At 40.6% G+C, this 21637-nt stretch overlaps 1 protein-coding gene across 1 annotated transcript in view; it reads right to left on the bottom strand.

Annotated features, from left to right (window-relative positions):
• Positions 1-21637, bottom strand: part of SLC35F1 (solute carrier family 35 member F1) — a 172014-nt gene that overhangs the window by 12648 nt on the left and 137729 nt on the right. Inside the window, exon 6 of the mRNA XM_022555175.3 lies at positions 17483-17637. Within this exon, the coding sequence (XP_022410883.1) occupies positions 17483-17637 (155 nt within the window). The remainder of the gene's footprint in view (positions 1-17482; positions 17638-21637) is intronic.

Below are 21637 nucleotides of genomic sequence, written 5' to 3'. Positions count from 1 at the left end.
CAGTTGATGGGCTTAAGAGAAAAAGACTGAGGTCCCCAAGGAAGAAGAAATTCTGCCTTTGGACTCAAGCTGCAACACCAATTCTTCCCTGGGACTCCAGCCTGCCAGGCTGCCCTCCAGATTTCAAGCTTGCCAGCCTCTACAATCACATGTGACACTTCCTTAAAATAAATCCATCTCTCTATCTCTCTAGCTCTAGATTGGAAGATGGATAGATAGGACTATGTAGTGATAGAGATAAAGATAGATAGATACACACACACACACACACACACCCTATTGGTTCTATTTCTCTGGATAACCCTGACTATTAACAACACAAAAATCTGTTATATTAAAGGGCTAGATGCTGATATAAACTTTCATAACAATTTCTCTCCATGGCAAGGTTTAGAAATGGAGTGTTTAATGATATTTTCCAGGCAATATCAAGTGGTGGTTCACAGTACAAGCTCTAGAGTCAGAATGCTGGGGTTTGCATACCTGTTTGCCACCTCCTTGCTATGGTCTTGGACAAGTTCCTTACTTCTCTATACCTCTGGTCATGCATCAGTTAACAAAGGATAATAATAGTACCTGCCATATGGGACTTTTGTGAGCATTAAATGAAATGCATGTATAAAACTTTTGGTGCAGTTCTTGGCACATAGTAAATGTTCAATAAATGTCAGCTATATTGTTATCTTTATATCACAAGAAGTAAATGCTAAAGCAAAGATAGATATAAAAAACCTTCCTCAATAGCCCTCTCTGAAAACTTCAGCATAAATCAAGTTGAACTGAAAATGCATTTATAGAATTGGCAACTTAAGAGACAATCAATCCATCTGGAGAGGAAGGCTTTTTTGGCAATGCAAATAATAACCCCCTGGCTTATAGGCTCAGTGTCTGGACATATTTATCTTGAGTTTTCTTACAATGATAATTATATAAGTCCTCATAAATTCCTATTCTGCTTTACCTTGTTTATTAATTTTGAGCAACTGCTCCCCATTGACACAAATCATGTTTGAGCAGCCCTGAGTATATGTAAGTTTAGCAATTAATTTTGCTTCCTCATTGTGCTAAGCTTTAAAGTGGACCCCAAAGTACATTCACATCCTAATCCCTGGAACCTGTGAATGTTGGTTACCCTATTTGGAAAAAGGGTCTTTGCAGATGTGATTAAGGAGTTTGAGATGACATATTATCCTGGGTGCTATGGACTGAATTGTGTACCCCTCCCCAACAAATTTGTATATTGAAGCCATGACCCCCAATGTATCTGTATTTAGAGATGGGGCCTCCATTAAGGTAATTAAAGTTAAATGAGGTCATAAAGGTGGACTAGTGTCCTTATGAAAAGAGATCAGAGAGCTCTCTCTCCCACTGCCCTGTGCTCCCCATCATGTGTACACACGGAGGAAAGGCCATGCGAAGATGTGAGAAGGCAGTTGTCTGCAAGCCAGGAAGAGAGCCCTCACCAGAAACTGAACCCTGCTGGACTCTGATCTGGGACTTCCAGCCTTCAAATGTGTGACAAATTTCTGTTGTCCAAGCCACCCAGCTTATGGTATTTTGTTATGGTGGCCAGAGCAGACTAATACATCTGGGTTATTCAGGTGGGCCTGAAATGCAGTCACATGTATCTTACAAGAGGGAGCAGAGGAAGGTTTTAGACTCACAGAGAAGAAGGGGATGTGAAGACAGAGAAGAGAGATTTGAAGATGCTGGCCTTAAAGACTGGAGTGATAGAGCCACAGGCCAAGGAATGCTGGCAGCAACAAAAGCTGGAAGAAAGAACAGATTCTCTAGAGCCTAGAGCCTCGAGTTGGAACATGGCTCTGCTGAACCTTAGTCTTGGCTCAGTGAAACTGATTTCGAACTTCTGACCCCAGAACTGTGAGAGAACAAACGTCTGTTTGTTTCAAGCCACCAAAGTTTGTGGTAATCTGTTACAGCAGCCCTATGAAACTAATAGACTCAGTAACTATTAGTAATAGACGCAGTAACTAATAGCTCAGTAATTATTCATTTAATAACTGAGCTTAACCATGATCTGAGACCCTATATTATCACCCTAAATATCGTATCCATCCCTTCAAGAAATGCTGACCGAGTTCCTATTATGCGTCATGTGCTGGGGGTACGGTGACAAATAAAATGGATATAACTCTGTTCCCAGTTTCCAGTCTATCGTGGGAGACAGACTAAAACTAACTTGAAGAACTTAATCTGTAATATGACTTTGGGAAAGACTGCTGTTGTTGCAAAAACTCCTATATCTCCTATATCCCCCCTTCCTCTTTGGAACAGTTTTCTCAGCATTTATCTGAGATGCTGTCTCCCAGGCTTGAAGTCCTAAGAATGTCGAATAAAATATAACTCTCAACTTTTAGGTGGTGCATTTTTTTCAGTCAATAGAGCCATAGGACATAGGCACTCAGGAAAGTTGTCAGGCCCTTAGAGGTCAGCAGGGCATCTAAATTTTGCTCAAAATGCAGTGAGAAAGAAGTTAGTAAAGGGTATTCAGAAGAAGAGAACATAATCTGATTGGTGTTTTAAAAGGATCACCCCGGCTGCTGGTGGGCGATTAACTGTAGAGACTGTCAACTAAAAAAAACCAAAACACACCACCTAAAAGTTGAGAATTATGTTTCTTTGGCGGACAAAACTGAGCACTTAAACCCAGGATGCAGCCTCTCAGACAGCTCTGAGGGACTGCTCTGAAGAGCTAAGGGAAGAGCCAGGATATATAGGAGTTTTTGCAACAAAGACCAGGTAGTTGGAACATCAAAAGATTACTATTAATTACAGAAAACAGACATCTCAAGTTAAGGAATTTAGCACTTTTCTGTGTATGGAAAGATGCAAGAGTCTGGGCTCACTGAAATCATTCCTTTGATATGCACCCCAGCTATCTGGGGCCAGTGTCCTGTACTTTCTCACCCTGGGTCTCCTCAGAGTGCACTGTGGGGGATGGCTGCAGTGGCTGACTTCTAGGTGCATCCTGTTTCTATCCTGAGTCCCGTGGCTGTAATGTGATGACTGTGATGTGACGCAACATCCTTTGTTTTCGGATAGGGCAGGCAACATTGTTTCATTGACAAGAGGAATAAGTGGAAGCAGAAAGACCAAGAGACTATTGAAATGGTCTAAGTGAGAGATGGTTGTATTCTGAACCAAGATTATGGCAGTAGAAACAGAAGGGGATCTATTTTGTCGGAGGATGGATAGAATTTGCTGATGGAGTAAACGTGGGGAGTGAAGAAGAGAGAAATTAAGAATCTCAATTACTGAAGCTGATTGTTCTGAGAGTATGTGATTCTCTTCTAAGCATTTCTCATGGTGCGTTTATTGTCCTATTGTCACATATCATCTTTTTAATGGAGAGGATTTACTCTTAACACCTTCTATAGCACTAGCATACACTGCGTGGTGTCATAGGTATAATTCCTGCCAATTGGTCTCCTTTCTCGCAACCTGAGAAGTGTTCTAAGATGAGAACCATATTTAGGAAGGTACATTTCATAACAATTCTAAATTAAGACTGATAATCTTAGATAGCAAACAAAGCTGTGGTCTACTTCCTCCAAAGTATTTTCATGTGTATCATCTCATTTCATTTTCAGAAAACCAGTCCCTCAGAGAAGCACGAAGCGCCGCAATGAACGACTTGGAACTGAGGACATGGGAGGTGTGGGCAGGTCTAACAGAGAACTTAGGGCTTGTCTTGTAGTGACAGCTGACACAGCACCCAGAGGTTCCACCCAATTCTCTTCCCATCTCCTAAATGCTTGGTTAACTGCATTGCAGCGTAATTCTTTTTGTTTTCCTCCATTCCCTATATTCAAGCTTCTAGGGCAATCCATATCTCTTATTGTACAGGGGTGGGTGGGGCTCAACTCTATTTAATTCAACGTATCTTGGAACAACTTTAATGGATTGTTGATGAATTTGGAAGCTGTTCTTTCTCAATTCATAGAAATGTACAATCTTCAAGAAATATTATCCCGGCTGCAGGAGGGGGGAACCCCTTGACAAAATGAAAAATGAACTCTCCTGCAACCATATTGGAATTCCTCATTTCCTTCTCTCACATGCACCTGCTGGTGGCAAGAGAGACAGAAAAATGAAATAAATGGATGAGTAATTTATTGTAAAGAATATCTTGATGTGGCAGCTGTCAAGGAAGAAATCATATTATGGTTTCAATGGCTAATAAATTTTTTTTCTAAATAAGAAGTCTGGTCTGTAGACTGAAAAAAAATACACTACCTAAAAGTTAAGAATTATGTTTTATTTGGAGAATTTCCTGAGGACTTAAGCCCAGGAGACAAGTTCTCAGACAGCTATAAAAGGGAGTATTCCTAAGAGGTAAGGGAGGAGCCAGGATATATAGGAGTTTTGCAAAAACAAACTAGGTAGTTAAACATCAAAAGATTTCTGCTAATTAAAGAAAAACAAACATGTCAAGTTAATGAATTTAGTGCTTTTCTATGTATGGGAAGATGCGAGAATCTGGACTCATGGAAATCGTTCCTTTGATATGCACCTTAACTATCTAGGGTCAGTATCCTGTTTTTCTCCATCCTGAATCCCCTCAGGGTGCACAGTCTTGGCTGAAGTGGCTGATGGCCTGATGGCTGCTACATCCTTTGTTTACTGGTAAGGCCAGTGACACTCTTCATCCACAGAACGTGATAAGTAGCTGCCACCTTCTTAAATAGCCCTCAGACACTCACTTTTTAATTCCAGAATATCACTGAGAAGTATTGGCACTAGGCCCAGAATATTTGGTTATTCCATCAGAAAATCTTACATCATTATTATTACTTTTTCCCAGAATTGTATAATACTTGAAATCCATGAAGTGCTATAAAAAATGTGACAGACGTTCAACACTGTTCATTTTTTTCTTTGTACCTATTATTAAAAATTAAATTATCTAATGTCTTAGGAGTTGCAAAAAATGTGAATTTTGGGTTATGTTACTATTATACAAACACATTTTTTTAAAATAAAAATCTAGAGGTTTCCCCTAAATTTGACATCCATGAATTGATATACCCATCTATATGTCTCTATATGTCTCTCTCAGTATATTGTTTTGAGGGAGATGGTGAGAAGTCACTTAAGCTATAAGGACATACGTCACTTGGAAACGACCTTCTTTATTGTCAAATTAACCTGTGCATATATACAATGGTTTTCTCCGGACACGTGATTCTGGGAAAGTTAATTGGAGAGTATTATTGTTATTATCTGATATTGTTGTTTCTCCGGGGGAACACAGTATGCAGAAAATCAGTTTAGGATGTGCTCCCTGTCTCCAGATGGCTTTGCTTCCTCCTTCTCTGTAAGCTATGGCTTTAATATCCATCTTAGCTCAGGACTGTTGCTTTGCATTGGCACCCCACTCATTCCTTTACGTAAAATGAAAACAATTTAACCAATAAACTGAAGACGTTTCACTGTATTGTATGCATGCCACAGATACCCTTATAACAAAACTAACAGATGCGGCCTTAGATGCCACCAAGAACTCAAATAGGAGGCGGATACTCCACTTATTCTAAAGCTGCGTAGAAATGATTACGATTAGCTTTGAAAACAAGTCCACACACTTGAAGTGCAAAAAAATCTGTAGCATTCTGTGTAGAGCTTCCAGCAGCTTTGTTAATGATACACTCTGCAGAGGAAATGGTTGTTTCCTGGTGCTGAAGATTAGGGAAAAGTTTGCAAGGACAATTACAGTCCACATCAGGGGTCAGTAAACTAACAAATCTGGCAGCTGCCTGGTTTTGTAAATAAAGTTTTATTGGAAGACAGCCATGTCCATGGCAGAGTTGAGTGGCTGTAAAGGCTGTCTGGCCTGCAAAGTCTGAAATATCTCTAGTCTGATCTTTTACAGAACTGTTTGTGTATCCCTGTGGATGTAGACACATCAACAAATACAGATATAGATACAGAAATACAGTATATGATAATGACATTTCACAATTTTACTGTGGGATGACTTATGAACAATAAATCTGAATATTAGATATGATTTTTTTCTGTAAATAGAATAAATGTCTTAGCCAGTTTTCAACCTTGATGTGAGTTCCATGCTTCCTGTCTCCCATGACAATGTATACAGTTATTATGGCATTGAACTGGTTTCTAATACCCATGTTCCCTTGAGATGCTCCCTAAGCAATCCATCAATGCAAAGAGTGAATCAAAACAGTGACTTGCTATTGTGGGATCTAAATTTTGAACTTTTCAGCAGGTTTCGTCAACTTGAGATGTAAAGAGTCCGTATCAATCAAAAGCTTTCTGCATCCTATGTGAAAATTCCTAGATAACATTCAGCTTAGAAAACTGAAGTTTAACCTTTAATGTTTCTTGTAGAAATAAGCCTTTCATTGAATAAATAATTGCTGAACAACTACCATGCCAGGCCCTGTACCAGATATCAGGGATCCAGCAGAGAGGTAGACATGCATGGCCCCTGTCGTCTTGAGCTTAGAACTTACTTCTTACATAAGGTCTGTCCTTTCATTTAAAGCTGCGACTGGGTAGTGCACAAAGGCAACACCAACATAATCCCTAACTGCTGAGACTTCCAGAGCAATGAGAAATAGCTCCACTCCTGCACGAAAATGCCTGGTTCTATGGAGCATCAAGAAGGAACCGGATGTAATACTGGTAGCCAAAATTTACGTTCAAGTTGCACTGAGTTAGATTGCTAAATGTGAGGCCCCACAGAATGGTTTACAATGTATTTATTTAAAAAATAGAACCACATCCCAAAATATATTTAAATGAGGAAGAAACTAAGCATATGACTAAGTTGGTGCTTAGCAATGTAATGAGTGAAGAGTTTTAGTTATGTAAAAAGAATGAGGAAAACAAACACAGAGAAACCCTTTAATTTTTTGTCCATGTTTGTCAATTAAAACCAAGAATAAACCACTTAGAAACTTCTAATCAGAGTCTCATTGCAATTTTGTCCCATTTTTCAATGGCAGAGATTCGTATTTAGATTTCCTTTTTATTTGAGGGGATTGCTAGCCGTATGTATTTCTGAACTGAAAATAATTTTTTTATGATTATAAAAATAACAAATGTTCATATAGTGTTTCAGCAATACATAATTTATCCAATACTTTTAAGTGAAGAGCATGAAATACAAGCACTCAAAATTCTACCATCCTTGATAATGGTGCTATTTATTGAGTGTTCACTGTGCCAGCTACAGTAGGTGATTTACACACACTATGTCATTACTATAAGGACCCCTAATGCTACCAGTTATACAGTATCCACTATTGTGACCCCCATTTTGCTGATGGGGAAACTAAGGTTGAGAGAAATTAAGTAACTTTTGCCCCTGGTAGCATCAGGGGTTCTTGTATAGAATTCAGAGGGTCTTCAAACCTGGACAAGAAACCTGGATTTTTAATTTCATTGACCTCTAGCTGACATTTAACATTTTTTTGTCATAAATGTAAGCAATGAGCTACATTAGTATTGTTGTACCATAGGCTCTTTTGCAATAGAAATCACATGTATTTTTTTTTTTTTTTTTTTGCCTTATGCAGGCCTCTCACTGTTGTGGCGTCTCCCGCTGCGGAGCACAGGCTCCGGACGCGCAGGCTCAGCGGCCATGGCTCACGGGCCCACCCGCTCCGCGGCATGTGGGATCTTCCCGGACCGGGGCACGAACCCATGTCCCCTGCATCGGCAGGCGGACTCCCAACCACTGTGCCACCAGAGAAGCCCCACATGTATTTTTATATCACACTACAATTGCTGCACAGATGTTTCCAAATATTGCTTACACTCGTCACTGCTTTGAAATGATAATAGTTATTAGATGTGCTTCCAGATCTTGTGGTTTGTATATTACTATAACATCACATTTAAAAATACTTTGATAACTTTATTTTAATACAACCAGCCTGCTTTGTAGTGCTACATATTTTATTTTAGACATTTAGAAACATTGAAAAAGGGGTCTTCAGGCTTCACCAGACTGCCAAAGGGACACATGGCACAAAAAAGCTAGGGGCCCCTTGGTAGGGAGTGAGCTGAAATGCACACACAGGTGGTCTGACTCCAGAACTTGGGCTCAGGCTTGTGACAACTCTGTCATTCTGCCTGCCCTTGGACTCGTGTTCACATTTTGGTGAAGATATTTTCAGCTCTCTCTCCAATTTGGAGAGAACTGATTAAGTGGTGATTAGGCAAACTCAGGGAAAAGTCAACGAAACATTCTTAGGAAAAAAAAACCCTTTCCCTTCTTCCTCTTATTCTCAAGGAGGCAGGGGAAGTGGGGCTTGCCATTATCTGGGCCTCTGGGGTGAACTGGGGGAGCAGTTTCAAGGCCACCAAGGAACTGTACCCCTGGGAGTGGGACAGGTCATGGACCAAGTTGACTTACAAGTGTAAAGACATCAGAGACATTCTCAAACAGAAGAAAACCCAGAGATACCACACTTGTGAACACTTGGGGAAAAAATAAAACCAAATTCCTTAATGACAAAATCCAGTCACTCAAAAGATTGGAAAGGACTGGGTGCAGTGCTCAATTTTTAAAACAAAAAACCTCTCAATAGCTATAAAGCTCTGAGTAAAAGAAAGTGTTACCTAAAAAAAGTTCTCCTTTGAATACAAACATAAGACATATTTTCAAGGAAGCAGAGAATACTTCCTGACAGACCCACCACTAGCCCAGTGGCACTTTTGCAGTGACTATAAAGTCTCCCCTCTTCAAGGCACTTGACCATCTGCTGGAACATATTCCTTATAAATGGACAAATTGCACTGTGGACAGCCTGGACAACCATGCATGGCAGTCCTGCTTCCTGATGATACCAATAGTGATGAAATCCAGCCAAATAAGAGAAAAATAAAGATAAGGAATTCAGAAAAGAGCCTGGATTTCAGAGACTGGTGGTACAGCAAATGTAGTAAGTATGGAAATATAGGCTTTAAAACCATAGGGATTATATTGATAGAAATTAACTATTAAAATAATTGACAACATAAAAACAGTACAACAGAAGTCAGGAAATGAAGAAGGGATAATATCAATCATCTCTCATGGAAGGAAATAGATAAAAACTCTCAAAACTTTAAGTATAGAGTTTAAAAGAAATCTTCCATCTATAGTAGCCCCTGGAGATGTATAGAGTGATGTCTCAGCTTTAGGCAAGACAATGTTTGAGCTGATCTTTGTTCTTTATCTCAGCAAACTGATGCTCTGATTTCCATGTGCTTGGGTCATCCATGGGAGATGGATCCATACAGGTCTGCTGACAAAATTAGGTGTCTGACTGTGCAGGAGGGGGCCAGGCTATGCACCCTGATGACAAACACATCCCATGCATTCTCCTGGAAGACAGCTAGCTGTTTTTTCCTGGCTGTGTTCCAGTCCAAACACAAGCCTTTCCATATGAAACTTCTGCAACACTTCTAGCTCATTCCATTTTTCCTTACAGCTTGTCCTGATGATATGAGTTCAGAATATCTGTTTGTGATGTGGAATTTATGAATAGATTCATGTAGAAGGAATTTTGACTTCTGGCTGTAATTCTGGACCTGCCGCACAATTTATCCCCAACTTCTCTAATCCTTTCAATATTTCTGGTAAATGGAAATTGCTAATATGGCAGATACTGGTTACTCATTCACTAAACAAACCTGTTTTCTTTTCTTCCCGCACAAACAGCTTGACTACATTTCCCAGCCTCCCTTGCAATAGAATGTGGCCATGTGACTGAGTTCTGGCCAATAGAGTGAGGAGGAGGTTATATACATCACTCCAGACACAGCCATAGAAGTCTCTAGGCTGTCTTACAGCGAGCCCTGAAGAGGACTCCAAGAGCCTAGCCCAGGAGCAGGCAAACTTTTTCTTAAGGGGCTAGATAGTAAATATTTCTGGCTTGTAGGTCACACAGTCTCTGTCACAACTACTCAGTGCTGCTGTTGTAGGGCAAAAGCAGCCATGAATAACATACAAAGAAATGGACGTTGCTGTACTCTGAGAAAATTATATTTACCAAGCCAGGAGGCTGGCTCACAGTTCATAGTTTGTTGATCCCTGCACCAGAGGATGGCAGAGCCACAAGATGGAAGGAGCCTGGGTTCCTGAATGGCTGCCTGGGAAGCACTCCCTTCCACCCATGAAAGCACTTACTCTAATTCTGCAAGATGGAAACTTCAAAAGACACTGTACTGAGTTTCCAGGCAGGGGGAAACCAAGTCTAAACATTCATTGCTCTCACACCTGGGTATTTCATGTGAAATGCTTTGGGGCCTCAGTGATGCTAGTTTCTCCAATTCTCTACTCACCAGTGACAGTTTAAAAAATATGAAGAGTCATAAAAGCTGTGTCAGTTTTAAAATCTCCCATCAATAATTGCATTAGGGAGTATTATACTTAAAATTCACAGCCCTTTAAGATGCTGTTCTTACAAAAAGAAATATAACTGGTTACTTATGCAGGTATTTTTATAAATAAGATGTGAAGTATTGCTTTCTGGTCATCAGCCGCCACGGGCTGGAGCTGCCTGCCTTGGCTTTTCAAGTGCAGTTCCATTACTGAAATTGCTCACTGTCGCCAAGGATCAACAGGGTTGCTTGGCTGCAGATTCATATCTGTGGCTAATGAAAGATTCCACTGTTGATGCAATCTCTACAAACTCTGGCATTGAAACTCAGATGTCAAGGATGCTTGAGATTGCTGGCCTATTCAAGTTTCAGTGGTTTGGAATCTCATCCTTTGCATTAATCCGCCTGGTGATTTTTGCTGTTCTTGTCACCTTTATTTATAAATAGTTAAGAACCAAAACAGTGCTTGGAGCATAGCAGGCATAGAATACATAAACATTTGCTGAATGAAGTTCTTTTAAATTTAGTACACAACAACATATTATTAAATTAGCCCCACATCCAGAGTTATTAAACTTTTTTTGCCAAGTCTCCTGTAACAACAAAACTAGTAAGAGAAACTGGCGCATGCTCGGAGGTAATTTTTAGTGGCTGACAGAGAGGGTCAGGGTGGATCATAGGATGTTATCTGGATTGCCTGAATAGGCAGTTGATGATGTAAGAAACTTTTCTGATTACTTGTTGAAAATAACTCGCAGCAATTATAAAAATTTATCTGGTATAAAAATGCGACTAAAACATACAGATGAAGTTCTCAAAAATTCACGTGAATCACATTACCCAGAATAAAGCGGCATTCTTAGACAAATGATTTTGAAATCTCTCTCCACCTTTTTTTTTAGTAGTGAATATTTGGATGGTAAAAACGTCTTCCTGATGTAAGTGTGTAAGTTTTATGGTGCCCTTACCTTCCTGAAATATTACTCTTTCACTAGGATCACCTGTGGTTTCAGGCTGTTCGATATGGGGGGCCAGGTAAGCCAATGGCCTAAGTGGAGTGTTTAAAGGGGACTTGGAGAGAACTTACATTGTGCATTTCTTTCTCTATCAGTTTTTTATTTATTTTTATAAGGCTATAAAAATAATCACTTCTTATGAAATTACGCTCAACTTTATTACAGCAATTCTGTGGCAATATTAAGCCTTGAAAAGGTAATAGCAAAGTATGTGAAGTAAGCCATTTTCTATTTTAAATGTCAGGCAAAAGGGAATACCCTGTATATTCAACACTGGCACCTTTTTTCCTGAAGAATGTTCAGCACGTGACGGCATATCTTGAAAGAATGATTGATATTTTAACAACACTTGAAATTTTAAAATTTATGGCTATCACCTAAAAATTCTATTGTAAGCAATCTAATAATCAAGGAATTCAGCTAAAAATGACTGATACAATATTTTCTAAATTTTTATGCATGAAACCCCAGTTTTGCCTTTTCAAATAAGGAATAAGAGAAATCTCTAACAAAACTGTTAAAAGCTACACATCCAGTTACAAAATCTGAAAATAAGAGTAACATCTTAAAAATGGAATGAGATAGGGATTACTAACCCTGAACCATACATTCAATCAGAGAAATGCATCACCATTGGTCACCTTTCAAAAATTACATAATCCCTTCAAAAACTCCCCAAGGCAAGTCTAATCACCTTGAAGTTGGACGAGAACAAATAGCTGGTTCAAAGCCCTTAAACAGTAAACAGAAGCCACAAATTCAATCTAGGCTCCTTTGACTTTGCAGAACATGCTCTTTTTGCCACAGCAGACTGCTGAATTCATGCTTCACACAGCAGACACTGAAGCAGTCTTCTCACCCCAATTCATCTTCTCACCACCTGACTTAGTGTTTTCTTTGTTAAAGTGACAGATTAGCAGGTAACATAACTACTTTAAAAAGCAGCTGGGAAATTCAACAGATCACAGTGTGTGTAAGTGGAGAGTACCTTCATTGTCCAGATTTGGCTTCTGAAGAGCACATCCACATGTCCCAGTTGGTCCGGCTTGGAGACATTGTACCCTTATTTGTGTTGGTGTAAATTATTAATGGGTCTCCTGTAGTTCGCAGAATGATGGCCTCCTCAAAATGTTCACACCCTAATCCCTGGAAGCTGTGAATATGTTACCTTACATGGTAAAAGGAACTCTGCAGATGTGATTAAGTTACGAATTTTGAGATGGTGAGATTATCCTGGGTTATCTGGGTGGGCCCAATGTAATCACATGAGTCCTTACAAGGGAAGCAGGGATGGCAGTCAGATTTGAAGATGCTCTACTGCTGGATTTGAAGATGGAAGAAGGGGCCACGAGCCAAGGAAGCAAGCAGCCTCCAGAAGCTGGAAAGGGCAAGGAAACAGTTTCTCCCCTAGAGCCTCCAGAAGCCACCCAGCTCTGCTAACACTTGATTTTAACCAAGTGAGACTTCTGATCTCCAATACCCTAAGGTAATAAATCTGTGTTGTTTTTAACTATTAAGTACATGGTAATTTGTTACAGTAGCCACAGGAAACCCATACCCTTTCAATTTCAAAAGTGTCCTTGTGTTCAATAAACAAGGGGATAGAGTTCATAACTGGTCAAGCTTTGACCTTGAAAAGCCAACACACCATCAACTTGAAAACTTCCTATGTGAATCTCTTCCTGGGTTTGGTTTTAAGGGGTCTCTGAGGCCCAGTAAAGCTCATCTCCTGTAATTTCCATGGATTGCTATAGATTTACTGTTCTGGATTCAATAGTGTTGTTAGGTACTAAAGAACAGAAATATATGACCACTTCTCAAAAGTCTTGTAAAACTAGAGTTTGCAAGAGCACTATACCACGTAGATAGTCCACTTCAGAATTAGGTCTTTTGCTTCCTTGGGATGTGGGGCTTTATCGCTCAGTCAGCACAAGAGGTAGAGAAGCTGCAGACAGTGGACTGATGGGTGGGGAAAGGAATGGATTTTTTCCAAGGACGGAAGGTGAGAAAAAGCAAATAATCAATGTTGGGCAGGAGAGCTTCATTTAATCATTTAGTTCTGCCTGAGTAAGCAACATCTGTGAGCAAACAGCCCTTCTCTCTCAACTTGTAGATATTTATAACCAGACCAGAAGGTTGTTTAAAGACATCATGATTAGGTGAAAGGTAAACTCTGACTGCAGGCTGTAGTAAAACCAAATAAGATCAGGTAACGGGTTAATCGTCAGTACTGAAGTGTGAGTCCCCTCCCCGTTATCCCTCTCATTCTTGCCCAGCTTCCTCCAGTGAGGGGAACCCCCAAGACAGTCTAGTCCACCGGATGACTAATTGCTAACAAGGTTTCTTTCTATTTCACTATAATCTTATAACCTTCACCCTTTGGTCCTAGTGCCACCTGTTTGCAGCCACATAAATTGTCTGAACCAATGACTCAATTCTGGCTGCACACTAGGGTCAACTGGGGAGTCTTTAAAAATCTAATGCCCAGGGCTTCCCTGGTGGCGCAGTGGTTGAGAGTCCACCTGCCGATGCAGGGGACACGGGTTCGTGCCCCGGTCCAGGAAGATCCCACATGCCGCGGAGTTGCTGGACCCGTGAGCTATGGCCGCTGAGCCTGCGCGTCCGGAGCCTGTGCTCCGCAAAGACAAGGAAATATATACATGCTAAGTTTATTTATTTATTAATTTTTTAAAGATTTTTTTTTGATGTGGACCATTTTTAAAGTCTTCATTGAATTTGTTACAATATTGCTTCTGTTTTATGTTTTGGTTTTTCGGCTGTGAGGCATGTGGGATCTTAGCTCCCTGACCAGGGATCGAACCCACACCCCCTTCACTGGAAGGCGAAGTCTTAACCACTGGACAGCCAGGGAAGTCCCTACATGCTAAGTTTAAATAAAGCATGTAACAAAGCAGTATGCATGGTGTAATTAAATTTTAAAATATATATGAACTGCAAATATGTGTACTACAAAAGTAATATGCCCTGTAAATGGTACCAATGTATAACAATACTTATCTGTATTTTCTGACTTTCTCACAACTGATATGTATTTCTTTGTAACAAAAGATAACAGGTCACTCAAGAAAACATTTTGGAAGTTTCTTATAAAACTAAACATGCTACAACCATAAGCCCAGCAATTGTACTCTTGGTTGTTTATTTCAGAGAAATGAAAAATCTGTTCACACAAGAACGTGTACATGAATGTTCATAACACTTTTACATGTAATAGCCTCAAACAGAAACAACCCAGAGTCCTTCACTGAGTGCGTGGTTAAGTAAATCGTGGTACATCCATACTGTGGAATAGTACTCAGCAATAAAAAAGGAGCTACTAATATATAAAACAATATGGAGGAATCTCCAGAGAATTATGCTGAGAAACTATGCTGTGAAAAATGTCGATCCCAAAAGGTTACATACTGTATAATTCCATTTACATGGAAGTGACAAATTTAGAGAAATGGAGAATAAATTAGTGGTTTCAAGGGGTTAAGGAGGTGGGTGAGAGACAAGTAAGCATGGCTATAAAAAGGCAACAAGAACAACCCTTGTAGGGATGGAAATATTCTGCATGTTAACTGTGTCGATGTTAATATCCTGATATTATACCACAGGTTTGCAAGACGTCACCAATGGGGGAAACTAGGTAAAGGGTAAAAGGGAACTCTGTATATTTCTTAAAACTGCATATGTATCCACAATTATCTTGAAAGTTTGATTTAAAGAAAGACAATAGGAATCAATTTTAACTAGAGAAAACACCTATTGTGTTTTCTTACCTTAAGGAAATTTATCTGTTAAATGGTAACAGTGAAAATCATTGCTTTAACAGTGAAATATATAGTGAAAAGCATTGCTTTAAGAATTAAAAAACATCTATGACACCTCCAAATAGGTGAGTACAGGAATGTAATTTTTGGATAACACAGGTTCCCTTCTGATGGCACGATGACAGGGTACTACACGGTTTCCTCCTCCCCAAAGTTACTTATCCTAAGTTAGCAGTAACATACAAATGATGAGAGAAGAAGATGAATGTGGGAGAATTAGAATTTACCTGGTTCATCAGCCTTCCCAGTTTCTGATGCTTGTTTATGTAGAGAGCCCCAGGTCTAACCAAAAGTCAGTGGAAGTATGAGGAGTGACAGACTCAAATATGAACAAGCACTGCTCAGGGACCCCTTTTCAGGTATTTGTTCTCAAATTCAGAGAACATCAGCCTCACAGAGGAGCAGACTCCCCCAGGTGCATCCCCAGATGCTGATTCTGTGGCTCAGGGGTGTGGCCCGGGAACCTGCATTTTTAGCAAGTACCCCTGGTGAAAGCAGACTTTCCAGAACACTGCTATGGAGGATGCTGAGAGCCGAACTGGATCCGGACTGCCCAAGAAGTGACCTTCATCAAAACAATAGGTTTCAGTCATCTTTCCTCAAGGACGATTAAAGGGATTCTTCTAGCTGGACCTTATAAAGACAATTACAGGAGGAAGTGCTGAGAGCAGAGCTCATCCACAACAGATGTGGATGCTTAGCTGCGGAGGAGAGACAGAAAAATGGCAGCTACTGTGCTATACTGATGAGACCCCGGCTGAGCAGTCCCCAGGGCTCTGGAAAAGAATCGGGTGTGTTTGGAGGGGGATTCTGAGGGAAGGTGGTCCTCCTAACACTGGTGGGGATCAATGGGGGGAGCACGCTGAGGCTTTACTTTTTACCCTTATGAGGACCAGGGTGCACTCAGGAAACAGATTGTACCAACTAGACAAAACAAATTACCAACAATGTACGAATGCTGTCCAGCAATAGACAATTTCTTTAAGCTGCCATTTTTGCCACCACGCTTGGCAGAAGTTTCCACGTAAAACAGGGACTCAGCATTTTACCCCTATCTGCTGCCATGGTTGCTTTCGTCACCTCTCATCTTCCAGATCTGTTTCTGGTCCTCCCAGCTGCCAACCTTGTTTGTGACCTCTTTTCCACCCATGTCTGCTCTTCTTGGTCTGTTTCTTGGCTATGATTTTGGCTTAGCACAGTAATATTTCTGACCATTCACTTCTGCTGCTTGGCCTCTGGTCATCATCTCAAGTACTTACTCCCTCCAGCTCAGCACTTCTCCGGGAACCTCCAAACCCAGTGTGACCTGGTTGAACATGCCCTGCCCACCAAGATGCCCTATCAACTGGCCACATCCGTGAGATGATGACATTACCTGTAAAACTGCTGGTGGAGCACTTGGCTAGAAGTGGCCCAGAGCAGCGCCTCTGTTCTTCTGTCTCTTCTTCTTTGGCCTGTCCTAATTCGGTCTTATCTGTTTGGGTATCCCTTACTTGTCCTTTTTCACACTGAACTTTTTCATAGTCCCCACTGACCCTTATCTTATAGGACTAGTTAAGGAATGGCAAGCGGGTCTCTTCTCACATACCAACTCTAGTCAATTGTTAATGAATCAGTGAGTGCAGTGTTTAAAAAATAGCCTCTCATAGCACACCTCAGTGGGCCATAACCAATGTCATGCCTGCCTTGGGTGAGGATGTGGGTAGAGTCTTACACTTGAAGAGATTGCCATCATTGTACTGAATAGTTTCTTCTTTAGGGCTGATATAATAAAAACTATTTTGAATGCATTAGCATTTTCCATTCACATTTGCTATAAAAATACATGCAAAACAGAAACTGCAGGAACTGTGTCTTTTCTCCAATGAGAATACACTCTTCTGGTGCCTTTGGCAGAAACCATTTGGCAGTTATAGCTTGAGAATTGTACAAGTCTCCCTAGCTTTAGGCTGGAAAAAGAGTAGCTTCTGGGGTGAATGATGTCAGAAAAACTGTCCCCCATTATTTGAAAGCCTTTCCCTCTAGAGCTGTTTCTTATCTTTCACTATCAAATGTCTGTAGTGACTAGTCTCTTATGACAAAATGTTGCTTCAGTCTTATAGTTGGAATGTGAATACCCAGGTCATGGGGGTTAGCACACAGAGGTACATTCCTGCTTCTCAATGCAAAATCACAAAATTGGGGCAATTCCACAGCAGAGTATTCCTACCTATATGCATTCCTTCCTACAAAGTATCATCTTCAGAAAGGAGCACTGACTCCACTTACCTTGTAGTGGAAGAGAAACAATCCACAGAACAAGCTGTACAGATCTGCGGTGAGCAGGGAGAGGTTGACCGAAGTGGCGCTGGTTTTCTTTATGACCACTGGCATGAAGCTGTAGAGACCAAACATGCAGGCACTAAAGCCAACGTACAGCAGTCCTGATGGGGAGAGGAAAGAGAGGCGACGTCACAGCCTCCTCCAGGGCCTCTGTGGATCCACAGTGGGTGAGGGAAGGGGAATGGTGCCCCCGACTTATCTTTCACTCTATTAACGGATGTTTATTATTGGGTAATACACAGCTAAAACATAAAGTAAAAAGTGAAAATCTGCACGTGGAACAAAAACCACATGCTTCTCACACATATGTGATGTTTTGCTTCTTCCGGGAAGGAGTACCTCTTAGTGGCTACAGTCAGAACATAGGGTCAAGTTTTCTAAATTCTATTTCTGGTTGTGCTGTAAGTAGTTTCTAGTACCCATGTCTTTTAGAACTTTTTTCATTTCTTTTTTATTTGCAACATAGGAACAAAACTACTTGGTGTCATGTATTGCTCACAACGGTGAATAACTACACAGTCCTTAAAATGGAAGGGCTTACATGGCAAAGAGATGTGCACTAAGTCCGAGTACTGCACTGAAGTCCTAACTGTGTGACCTTGGGCAAATCACTTCATTGCTTTGACACAAGATGATCTGTCAGTTTCTTCCAGATTTGTGAATGCTGCTCAGCCCTACCGCCAACACCAGGGTCCTATTCCACCATCACTCTTCCTAGCATACCGTGGGCTCTCACATGCAGGCTCTGCTGTTTTAGAAATAGATAGGCAAATGCTTTGTAGACCATCAAAGAACGAAGTTTTGCAAAACAGAAAGATAAAAAAGAAGAAAAAAATGCCCTTAAAATACTATATGATCAGTCCCTCATTCTCTGAAATTCTCTCTCTCTTTCCCTCTCATTATAACTAAATACACAACTGTTAATACTAATTCCATAAGGACATAGTTTTGTTGAGTCCCAAACAGAAGATTATGGCTAAATCTAGAGTTTGGTTCATCACTTCCTAGATGTTGATGCAACACAAATGTAGAAAAATTATGCTCATTTCTCTACCTTGAAAGAATAAGGCATAGAATAAGCATAAGTAACGCGATTCACTGGATCTCTGGGCATTTTTATATAATAAAATATCCAACATTTCCAAAGGAACCTTGATTACATGTGTCTGCTTTAGGCTGTGGGCAGATTACTTCTCTTGAGTCCTATGAATTTTGGAGGATTTGGTAGGTACTAGACATCCAGTCCCTGTGACTGAGAAGAATAGGGATCCCTCCATAGAGAAATTTGGTTTTTCCATATGAAAAGCATTTCAGGGCATGAATCATTATTCTATATGTTTCTGATATTTAAGGAAAGTTTAAGGAAAGCCATGCCAAGTCTATATAAGAATTTTATTTTGAACACTAAGTAAGCAAACTCAGTACAACAGCCCCCTCTAGTGTGGTGGAAATGCCCTAAGGGGAAACTGGAATAATCACTTTTCTCGTTCAGTAAATTATACAAGTCCTCTCGTGGATATTCTATCATAGTAATGTCAGATGGCTTTTGGCTCTCCATCAAAGTTTTAATTCTCTAAAAATGTTCAATTTTCCTGTACTTGGGTTTCATGCTACTTATAATTCATTTTCCTTTTAACCAAGTTACTAAAAATGCAATATTAAATAACCTATGATTAATACATGAAAAGACATAAAAATTAATTCAGTATTCCTTTAAGGAATCTTGAGATGAACAGACTAGGGATAAAATATATCCTAAATTAATCCACTAAAAGTAATCAAACTTGACCAGAACATAGTCTAGGAACCAGAGCCTTAAATTTTTTTTTTTTTCAATTATACGTGACTGGGCTAGGAAGTTCCACAATCCTACCCTCCCATCACCTTACCTAGCACACTATGGACTCTCACATGTGAGATCTGATGTTTTATATTCACTCAATTATTCACCCATGTATTCACTGAGTACCTACTATGCTCTAGGGACTCTGCTACGGGTTAGCAATACAATGGAAAACAGGATAGACAGGAAGCTTAGAGTCGGTATTAGTACTATGAAGGAAGAAAAGGGTTGCTATGAGGAATGACAGGGGGCTTGCTTTAGGAGGGGTGGAGGTGGCACTTACCTTGAATGCTGAAGGACTAAAGGAGATTGCCAGGGGAAAAATAATTTAGGCAGGAGGACCTACAAATGAAAAGACCCTGATGGGTTCCAGGAGCTGCCAGAGGCCAGAATATCTGAGCAGGAAGAACAGAGTGAGGCAGTGATAAGAGAGGAGGTTGGAAAATTAGGCAGGGGCTGGATTACATGGGGCTTTGTAGGTCTTAGAAAGAAATCGATCTTATTCTAGCTGTAATGGGAAGCCACTGAGGAGTTTATAGCACGTGGCTACCGTCTGATCTACATTTCTAAAAGATGACTTTGGTTACTGTGAAGGAGAAAAGCATGGAGGAGACCAGTGAGGAGTGCAGGGTCTCAGTCCAGGCAAGAGATGCTGGTGGCTTTGCTGGGAGTGGCAGTGGAGATGAAGGGAAGTGGCTGGTCTGTGAAGACTCAACACGCCCTGCTGGTAGACTGGATGTGGGTAGTGAGGAAAAGGACAGCGTCAAAGACACCTATGGGTTCACATCGGCTCTGGCTAATTTAGAACCTGGGTGAATCAAGATGCCATTTACTGGGCTTCCCTGGTGGTGCAGTGACTGAGAGTCCGCCTGCCGATGCGGGGGACGCGGAAAAGCTCTATTTTGAACACGTTAGGTGTTAGATGCTTACGCATCATCCAAAAGAATCTGTCCAGTAGCGAGTGGATATACAATTGGCAGCTCAGAGAAGAGGGGTGACTTTACAAGCAAATTGGTGAGCCAAGGGGTGTAAGAAAATAGATACGCAGCAGAGTTTCACTCTACTCCTCAGGCTACCTTGAGATGCTCCAAGCTTAACCACTCTAGACCTGTTCTTAAAAACTGCAGAAATTAAATTTAGAGGGATAGGAGTGAAATATATACACCATCATAGTTAATCACTTTGCTGGGTCAACCAATGTTTTTGTGCGTGAATATCCTGTTTTGTGAGCAAAGCATGGTCAGCCAAATGAACACATGATTAAGTGGAGAGTGGGAATGCAGTATTGCTGCAATTTACTGATTTGTTGTTCTTAGATGGACATTAGCTAGTTAATGGACGTAAGTGATGCACCTGAAGGCCCAACTTGCTGTGCATGTGGGGTTTTCAAACAATCGACTGACATGATCAAACAAACGGACTGAATTACTTTTTGACTGACAACCACATGATGGGTGCAATAACTACATTTACAAAGTATATGTATAACCATTTCTTATTTGAAATGATTTCCCTCTCACTAAAGACAGAATTTGGTAGCTCTTGTCCTCACGTACTAAAGAGATTTAAGCTAAAGAAATTGGAAAGAATACTACCAGCTAATACTGATTGAGCACTTGCTATGTGTCATGTACTTTATGTACATTAATTAATCTCCCTAACAGTGTAATGCCATTGCTATCCTCTTTACACACGTGAGGAAATAGGCTTATAGAGTGTATCAGTCAAAAAACACAGTCCATACCATGTTCAAAAGAGGAAATATAATATGGGGCACAAGTTAAAAAGGTGTTTGAACGGGTGATGGGGAAACAGGGATGGTGAGGCAACCCAGACATTAGCAATAGCGGTAAATTATTCACACCCCTGGAGCCAGAGGGATCCAGGGAGGAGGCCATGTTCCCAGAGGTCAGAAGTCAGGGAAGCCCAGCAGAGGAATAATCAGAGGACACTCAGTCATTTCTAGAGACCTGACCTAAAAGAAGGAGACACACCGTGGTTTCTTTCTTCCTCCCACCCTCCAGTCCCCTTCTACTGCTTCCCATTGGCCAAATCTAACTGAAAGCCAGTTAACAAAGCAGCTGGGAAGCATTGTTTGTTTTGCATGAGTCAGTTGTCAGCCTCTGCAATGCAGAGCAGAATAACGGTAAGAAACAGATCTGTGAGCAAACAGGCAGAAGACAAGCTTATAGAGGTTGAGTAGCTTGCCCTCAGGTCACTCAGGCTGCCTGAATTTAAATTCTGAGCACATACTACTA

The sequence above is a fragment of the Delphinapterus leucas genome, chromosome 12 (assembly GCF_059928025.1).
Source record: "Delphinapterus leucas isolate spDelLeu-1000000601 "Yukka" chromosome 12, BTC_Dleu_Yukka2, whole genome shotgun sequence".
In the NCBI taxonomy this organism is placed as follows: Eukaryota; Metazoa; Chordata; class Mammalia; order Artiodactyla; family Monodontidae; genus Delphinapterus; species Delphinapterus leucas.
Note: the sequence above shows the minus strand (reverse complement) of the source record. Positions and strands in the feature narration are given on the sequence as shown.